This window comes from Limulus polyphemus, unplaced genomic scaffold, assembly GCF_000517525.1.
Source record: "Limulus polyphemus unplaced genomic scaffold, Limulus_polyphemus-2.1.2 Scaffold8112, whole genome shotgun sequence".
Classification (NCBI taxonomy): Eukaryota; Metazoa; Arthropoda; class Merostomata; order Xiphosura; family Limulidae; genus Limulus; species Limulus polyphemus.
The window spans coordinates 23,316-32,547 of NW_013673722.1; the positions used below are offsets into that span (position 1 = coordinate 23,316).

Sequence of the window (9,232 nt, forward strand, 5' to 3'; positions counted from 1 at the left end):
AAACAATTGTTTAACAACAAGTGAAAGCTTGGAATGGTCTATTCTTTCATTGGGAATGTGTCCATGAGCCAGACTAGTTTGGAGAATTCCACTCCTCATCAGTGACCCTGGACAATACCACCAATGAAATATCAGACCAAACCAAGCCTTTGTAATAGCGAGGTATTGAAATGGTATATTTAAGTGTTTTACACTCACAAATAAGAGTTATTTGTCTCAATTTCATGATTGAAGTGTATATAGGGGTGTTGTGAATTAAAATAGTCAAGAAAGCATTGGCTATGATCAGTATGGCAGAAAATAAGGAAAGTATCATTAACATATCTTCTGTAGAGAACAGGTTTAAAGCTTAAAGGACAGTTGTTAATCCAGTTTTGTTCGTGGTGACAGAGGAAAATGTTGGCATGTTTTGGACCAGGGGGAGCCCTTAGCAATTCCATCTATCTGCTCGTAAAGAGTATTGTTCAAGGAGAGCAAGAGTCTTTAGTCGAGAGTTCAAGCATAGTGTCGAAATCAGATTTAGAAAGTCCATTGACAAGAATGTTTTTATGAAAGAGATTAGAAATTTCAATATTAATGGTTTTGTCCAAGGGAATATTAGTAAAAAGAGAAGTGATATTGAAACTAGTCATCACATGATTTTTAATGGGGGGTACTAATTTCATGAGGAAATTGGAAGGAATCAGGAGTTGTAAATTTATTACTAGTAAAAGGTTTTAAGATGGATAAAAGAAATTCCAAAACATACTTACCTCGTATCACACTACAGCTATTACTTGACTGCCAGGGTTTCCTTCTTTTGTCCATCTAAGCATTTGTCTGAAATTTTCTTGCATGCTCCAGCTCTTTATTCCCCACTTAAGTGCCCTTGGCAATATCTGTCATGTGATGCTGTACACCTACGTAAATGCACCTTCTATTCTGGTACTGTATGTAAGCACCTCATTTATATAATATTATCATTTTTTCTTGACAAAGAGTACACTAACAGGTTTCTCTGTACTACGATCATTGGAGAGATTTTGATCATTCTTTGTGTCACCTAGTTGATTTTCATTTTAAAAAAATTGTTTGGCAAGCCAATATGCAGCATGAATTCCTGGATTATTATTTCTGGCACGGAGACAAATCAGGTCTCTCCTATCCCACCTCAGTTGAGACTGTCAGTGATCTTTTTCTTAGTGAGATGGAGACATGTAGTCATTTCAGTGGTGTTCCTCCAGAGGGCTCTGAGGCTGCAAGTGAGGGCAATCCTGGACGTTTTGGAGAGAGTTTAGATCCACTTTTTTCTGTGCCTTTCTTTATTTTTTCAGCTTCTCAGGAGGCCACTTTGGGATCAGTTGCCTCAGGCTCCTTTTCTTCAGTTGGTCCATCAAGTATGTTATGTTTTGGGTCTTTCACCAGTTGATTTTAAGTCTGCATCTTCCTTAATTGGATGAAAGATCTGGGAACAAACACTTAGTTCTCCCTAGATATACTGATATTGTGGTTCAAGCAGGGAGGTTTACTGCTCAGTTACCTGAAGGACAGCTATGCCTTGTCTACCACGGTTGTCAGAACTATGTGATTTAGCCTACCTCCTCCAGGTAAAAGCATATTCGAACTCTTGAAGAATACATCTGCTCCTGGAAATTTTGGATTCCAGAGCAGAGTCTGTAGTTAACCGGGATAAGTCACATCTTTCTAGGTTACATTGATAAGGTGAGTATGAAATTGATCCATATCACTTATTCTTCACATCAGATTCGTCACATTTCTATGCACTTAGTGATCTGTTTGAATTGCCTGCTGGAGGACATTGTTCGGGCTAGTATGTGGACCTCTCCCAATATTTTTATCTCACATTATTTGCATGATCTGGCAGTATCTTCATATGAGGATTTTCAACTAACCCCTGTAAATATCTTAACCACATCTGCTACATTATACAGAGGGGTGAATATTTTCATTGCTACACTTGTCTCTTCTTTACCTGCAAGGTCTCTTACCTCATTTTTAAAGGACGCCACTCTGTGGTGAGTGTTGCCCTTGCAGGTGTGCTTTTATCAAACCAATTCTGCACTAGCTAGCACTAATTCAGTATACTCTATCTAGGTTGCAACACGCTCTGTAGGAATATGATGTTCCAGAAGACCACCTAGAGGCTGACCAGTTAGTATTACTGTACTATGCTGGACTCCCACTCATGGACTATCATGAGCAAAGCATGAGGGGATTCCATCCATCACTGTTGATCATTAGATTGAATAAATTGGGATTGGTTTGTTTTTAAAAGTCTAGGGAACATGGTTCACCTATTGCACTGTTTCCACAGCACTGTTCCTCAGGGCTCCCCAGTGCACATTATCCCCCCAAGTTTCCAGTTACAGGTGGTGGATAGAGGTTCTTCCTCAAGAGTGTTTAAGTGAATTCCTCCATTCTCGAGAAGAGGGCAAAGTTGGGGGCTTTCTACCTGGGTCCCTGGATGTTTTTCCCAGATGTCGATAGGAGAAATACCAGCCTATGTGGAACACTACTGGTAATACTGGTTCATATTTGACATTAGGTTATCTGGTTGGATCAAATATGGTCCTTCTTTTTGATCAATATCAGTTCAGTACATTGTTCCTGGAAGAGGGTCCATTGTCTCCTCATAATTCTGAATGCAGAGTGGTCCCATCCCAGGTCCTTGGTTGAGCACAATTTGTTCCACATTCTTCCCATAATTCCAGAGACAAGAATAATTTACCTTGCCCACACAGTTGGGGAGTGAAGATAGGTGTTCATAATTCCAGACCAGATGAGTTTTGTTTCCTCAGGTTGAGTATGGCATACAGGATCCTGTCATTTGGGATGTTGCCTTTTGGGCTTTTTCAGGTTGAGGAGAAAGTTTGTCCACTTCGGTGTTGTTTACCTTCTCATCGTGATTCTGGTGGCTCAGAACGCATCACTCTATGGCTACAGATTGGAATCCACTCAAAAGTATATATATATATATATATTGTGGTAAAGTTGGCCTAGCCACTAACGTGGAATATAGGGGCCATGGCCCTATAGTTCCAAACCTGAGCAGTGGAACCTTGGCTATCTGGTTGGGGCCTGGCCAAACAAGAATTGGGTTCCTGGATGAAGGGCATACCTGTTCTGGATGTAGTGCAGTTCCCCCACTAGGGTGCCAATCTTCTGTTGGCATGTCCATGATCTATACAGATGGCTTTTGTATGGATATGGCCTCACCGGCCTCTCCACGTTATCAATGTGGGATTTTAGCTGTAGTGTGAGAGGAGGTAAATATGTTTTGGAAATTAACATTTTCTTAAATCGAAAATGTATTTCCAATAATACTCACCTCCTTTCACACTCTCCCACCCTTCCTCCCCATTAACAGCCAGTGTTAGAGACTGCAGAATGGGTCAGTCTCAAAAAAGTAATAATATTGTCTGTATAAGGTGCTTATATACAATACCAGGATAGAGGGTGCATTGACGTAGGTGGAGAGCATCACGTGACAGATATCACAAGGGTAATTAAATGTGGAATAAACAACTGGAGCATGCAAGAAAAATTCAAACCAATGTTTAGATGGGCAAAGGAAGGAAATCCAGGTAGTTGAGTAATAGTTGTAGTGTGAGGAGAGGTAAGTATTATTGGAAATACATTTTTGATGTAAAATAATTTTAACTTTTGCTGAATTATAACTATGAGTGCCCAGTATGGGTTGGAGTGGAGTGAGTTATAACTATGAGCGCCCAGTATGGGTTGGAGTGGAGTGAGTTATAACTATGAGTGCCCAGTATGGGTTGGAGTGGAGTGAGTTATAACTATGAGTGCCCAGTATGGGTTTGAAGTGGAGTGAGTTATAACTACGAGTGCCCAGTATGGGTTGAAGTGGAGTGTGTAAACTTTTGGAAGGCCATATAATAATCCAGGTTTTGAAATAATATTTTTTTGTAGGTTTCTCAGGAATCCTTTGATTTTTTTTTCTTCAAGTTGTAAAGTATGGGATAATAGTTCTTTGTTTATAAGTTTGTGCTTACTGCGATCCTTAAGAATGTCAAGCATTTTTTAACATAGTCAGCTTTGTTGATGATAGCAACGCCATTTCCTTCATGGGAGAGTTCTTTAACAGCTGCCAGTTCTTCACGTTTTTAGGTTTTGTGTAAGCATAGCAATTTGGGTTCTGAGGTGGGCCAGAAATAGTTGGTTAATTACTCTGGATCAACATGCATATTCACTAGGGTCTGGATGACAAATGACCACTGCTGCCAGGTTTTGGACCACAGATGCACCACAGGTTTGTGGTCCCTCTTCCTACGGTTTGCTGGTTATCAGTTCCCAGGGAATCTAATGTTGGTTGTATCTGGATGCAGCACATGTTTTCCTACTGAGGACTGGAAGTACCATACCCAATGTACCAGGTTTTGGACTGGAGATCTCATCTAGCCAGGGCTTTCGACTGGATGTTGACTCCCAGCAGATTTGGTGTTGGTTGTATCTAGATGCAGCACATGTTTTCCTACTGAGGACTGGAAGTACCATACCTAATGTACCAGGTTTTGGACTGGAGATCTCATCTAGCCAGGGCTTTCGACTGGATGTTGACTCCCAGCAGATTTGGTGTTGGTTGTATTTGAAATGTGCATAAGTGGAGATGGATTTTGGTATGGAAGCTCATCTTCTTTTCCAATTCCCATTTCGAGGAGAAGAGGTAGGTGATCCTCTACCTATTGCAGATCTCATGTACTATTACAGATACCATCTGGTTTTGGATTATGTCAAACTACCACAACGGTCTGGCATGCCATAGCCACTCAACATCCAGGGGTTCCATTAATTGATCATACATATTCTGGGACTCCTTCATGTTTTTCTACCATTAATGTTTGCAACACAGTCATGAAAGAGCAAAGGGTATACCTGGATCAGATGTGGTGCGGCCTCTCACTGGAGTGTGATGTTTTCTCTTTTAGTTCCACACCTCCTGGTCTCTCCTTGGGTATCATTTTTTTACCATCCCTCCACCAGTTCAGTTTGGAATTCTAGCTATTTTGTAAGTGGAGGTAAGATATTGTGTTGGAAGTTAGCATTTCCTTACACTGAAAATGTATTTCCAGTAGATACTTACCTCCTTTCACATTTCTTACCCAGCCTCCTCACTTCTAGTGATATATGGTGTAGGTCTTCTGACTAATCTCAAAATGATTAATGAGTGTAAATGTAAAGAGGGTGCTTATTACAATGGGAGTTGTGTCTCGCTCCTATTGGTGGAGAGCTACTGCATGATCACTTGCATATGGATATGCAGAAACGAGAGGTGGAAGGCTAGTGGAGAGCATTGAAAATTTGCACTGATAGAGAGCAGTACTAATCGAAAAAAGCTATTTTGTGAGAGGAGGTAAGTACCTATTTGAAATACATCTTCAGTAAAGGAAAATATTAACTTCCAAGTACTACTAAAAAGTGGGAATTTGTGTTTCTTTATTCATGAGTGTTGTACAAAAATGTATGGTGCAATGATCACATAAGATTTGTTGTTTTGAACATCACCTTGTTGGACAGCAGTAAAACTTCCTGACTGAAAAATCAATAGTTTATAACATTTTCAAACTCTAACCAAAGAAATTATGGGATACATATTTCTCTCCATCTTCTTCATTTTTTTTAATTTAAGATTTAAAAAACAATTTAAACAAACTAATCTTAACTTTTATACAAAATAAACTTGACAATTTTTGTAAAGCACAGTTGATTATTTTTGGATTCTAGGATACAAAATTTTTATCAAAAATACTGAATACTTTTGAATTCTTGGATAAAAGTTTTCTTTCAAAACAACTGATTACTTTTCAGTTTTAGGACACAAGTTCTTTGTCAAAATGGCTCATTGTTTTTGGAATGTAGGATACATTTCTTTTCTCAAAACATTTAATTGTGTTTGGATTCTAAGATGGAAATTTTTAAGCATGTGGTATAACTTAACATTTCTTGTAACAATAGCATGGTGTAATATTCAAACTTTTTGCTATGATATTTACAGACATTTGCAGAACTTGTGACTCAGTCATTACATAGATATAGTTATAAAAGGAAACACTGTATAGTATTGTAAAGTTCTGATGACCTATTTAGGAAATATTCAAAATATCTTTTCAATGAACAATCCAAGCCATCCCTACATAGGCAGTGCTACCACCTGCCTGATAATTTCAACGTTTCTCATAACGATAACATAGTGAGTAACTTTGATATTTCTCATACAAATTATATAGTGTATAATTTTAATATTTCTCATTCAAATGTTATAGTTATGATTTTAATATTTTTCTTAACAGTAACATAACTATTATTTGTCTTAAAAATAATGTGTCTTTTATTGTTCTTATTTTTCCCAGTAAAGTTTATATAAATCAAATTTTGCACTTGTAACAATATAGTTCAATTTCCTTGATTTCGTCTTACAAATATTTTGGAATTTTAATATTTCTTCTTACAATTTGTATTTCTTGTCACAGTCAAATGGCTTAGCTGGAGGTGTACAACATAGCCAACCCACAATGCCTTTCAGTTCAGTAGCGAACAACCCACAACCTTCAGGGAATGTAGGATTTCCTCAGGGCTTCTAGTCCTGGTTAACTGTGATAGCCACTTCTCTTGTAAGATTGATTGAGTTTTAAAGTGTGAAAGAAAATGTATTCAAAACATTCCCATAAATAAGGTCTGTCCTATTTAGACTACAATGCAAAATGAATGTACACTAAAGCTTTACTTAAAGGTCAGTTTTAAAAGATCTGCAAATGCCAACCTGATTTTTCTAAAGCATTTAATTTTTTTGTTTTTCCTTAAAGCAGTACTTGCGAGAACAACTATAGAAAGGATTGTTTTATCTAAAGAAGCAGGTTATTTGTATCATTCTACTTTATGCGGGTATGAAATAATTAAGAAATTTGAACTTTGTTAAACCCTCTTATTGTCAATATATATTGTTCACTAGATAATCAAAAATAATTATTATTTTGTGAAACTTGCATTTTGATTTTTATGTCCTCAGGAATTTATACACAGTGTGAAATGAACTGTTAGATTCTGTGTTAATACCCAACCATTGAAGTACAAAAGAATGGAAAGTTATATTTCTTTCTGTAATTCCAAGGCCAATCACATAAAGGGTTGATGTATCTGAGTAAAACATTATAAAATTAATGTTATAAATCAACCAGAGTAGTGTTGCATTCTGTAACTTTCAAGTTGTTTCTAGTCTAAACACTGGCTTTTCTTGCTCTGTTGTTTCAAGTAATGTTCTAACTCAACCAGAGTAGTGTTGCATTCTCTAACTTTCAAGTTGTTTCTGGTCTAAACACTGGCTTTTCTTGCTCTGTTGTTTCCAGTTTAAACATTGGCTTTTCTTGCTGTCACAGAATCAGTCTTTGGTTGCCTAACTACCAAGAAAATACTTTGTTCAATGACTACTTTCTAGGGCACATACACCAGCTGTTCCAATTTACAAAACTAGGCTCTGTTTATTCATGAAAACTTAACTTTTAACATTAATTTCTAAAAAGGAAATTGCATTTTTAAAATTCCCTGTTGATAGTAACAAAAGATTAAAATAATTGAAAATTTGTTTTATTCACACAGAGTCACTACAGTAAGGAAAAATTAATGTTGTTTCAAATATCACAGGCCAGTGAAGCTACTGATACACTAATGTCTATCTAAGAAATTATAAAGGATTCCTGAAGAGATAACACGTGTGAACATGAATTTCTGCAGGTTATTTTGTTTCTCAGGTACTTAAGTTGAATATGTTTACATATTTTCAGTATTAACTCAAGATGGTTTGTAAAACAAGTGTATTTAGTATGAAGTGCATCACCATAATTTGTAAAATAAGGTCAGTTTTGTTTTATATACAGGAAAACCTGATTGTGCAGCATTTCTGAATAAGTAATGCTTTTTTAAGAGGCCTTGTCCTAAATGCCTAGTTTTGAGAAGAATTCTGGATATAAAGTGACAATAAAGTTATTTCTTGCATATGGAGTTGAGTACTTTTTTGTATAAAAAACAAAAAATAAAAGTTTCTTTTTTAAGCTCTGAACACAAATGAAATATCTGATTAGCAAAGCAATCATGTTTATCAAATGACTACAATGAATTTATACCATTGGATTTCTGTAATTTCTTCTCATTAACATTGGGTCACGTTGTCTCTCAAAAGTAAAAACATTAGAATTACTAACATATCTAGTAATATTAGAAAAATAATAACAGTCCTTTTTTTATACCTATTTACTAATTACATCATAGACTAGTCATTTCTGTTGTCCCTACTTATTGATGTTGAATTTCTTGTATTAGACCGGTCATTTCTGTTGTCCCTACTTATTAATGTTGAATTTCTTGTACTAGACTAGTCATTTCCGTTGTCCCTACTTATTAATGTTGAATTTCTTGTATTAGACCGGTCATTTCTGTTGTCCCTACTTATTAATGTTGAATTTCTTGTATTAGACCAATCATTTCTGTTGTCCCTACTTGTTAATGTTGAATTTCTTGTATTAGACTGGTCATTTCTGTTGTCCCTACTTGTTAATGTTGAATTTCTTGTATTAGACCGGTCATTTCTGTTGTCCCTACTTCAAGAAATTCAACATTAATTACTAGACTAGGTCATTTCTGTTGTCCCTACTTATTAATGTTGAATTTCTTGTATTAGACCGGTCATTTCTGTTGTCCCTACTTATTAATGTTGAATTTCTTGTATTAGACCGGTCACATTAATAAGTAGGGACAACAGAAATGACCGGTCTAATACAAGAAATTCAACATTAATAAGTAGGGACAACAGAAAGAAATTCAACATTATTATTAGGGACATCAGAAATGACCGGTCTAATACAAGAAATTCAACATTAATAAGTAGGGACAACAGAAATGACTGGTCTAATACAAGAAATTCAACATTAATAAGTAGGGACAACAGAAATGACAGGTCTAATACAAGAAATTCAACATTAATAAGTAGGGACAATAGAAATGACTAGTCTAGTACAAGAAATTCAACATCAATAAGTAGGGACAACAGAAATGACTAGTCTAGTACAAGAAATTCAACATCAATAAGTAGGGACAACAGAAATGACCGGTCTAATACAAGAAATTCAACATTAATAAGTAGGGACAACAGAAATGACCGGTCTAATACAAGAAATTCAATTGTATTAGACCAGTCATTTCTGTTGTCCCTACTTATTAA

At 36.2% G+C, this 9,232-nt stretch overlaps 1 protein-coding gene across 2 annotated transcripts in view; it reads left to right on the forward strand.

Annotated features, from left to right (window-relative positions):
• The window catches only part of LOC106475120 (cyclin-dependent kinase 8-like), a 31,106-nt gene extending 23,096 nt beyond the window's left edge, over positions 1-8,010 (forward strand). Inside the window, exons 9-10 of one of the 2 annotated variants that reach the window (XR_002608780.1) lie at positions 6,109-6,211; positions 6,492-8,010. Coding sequence is in view for 1 of the 2 variants with exons in the window: in XM_013935818.2 (XP_013791272.2) it covers positions 6,492-6,602 (111 nt within the window). In the remaining variant the exon portion in view is untranslated. The remainder of the gene's footprint in view (positions 1-6,108; positions 6,212-6,491) is intronic. The other variant, XM_013935818.2, reaches the window with a different exon arrangement.
• The last annotated feature ends 1,222 nt before the right edge of the window (positions 8,011-9,232 follow it).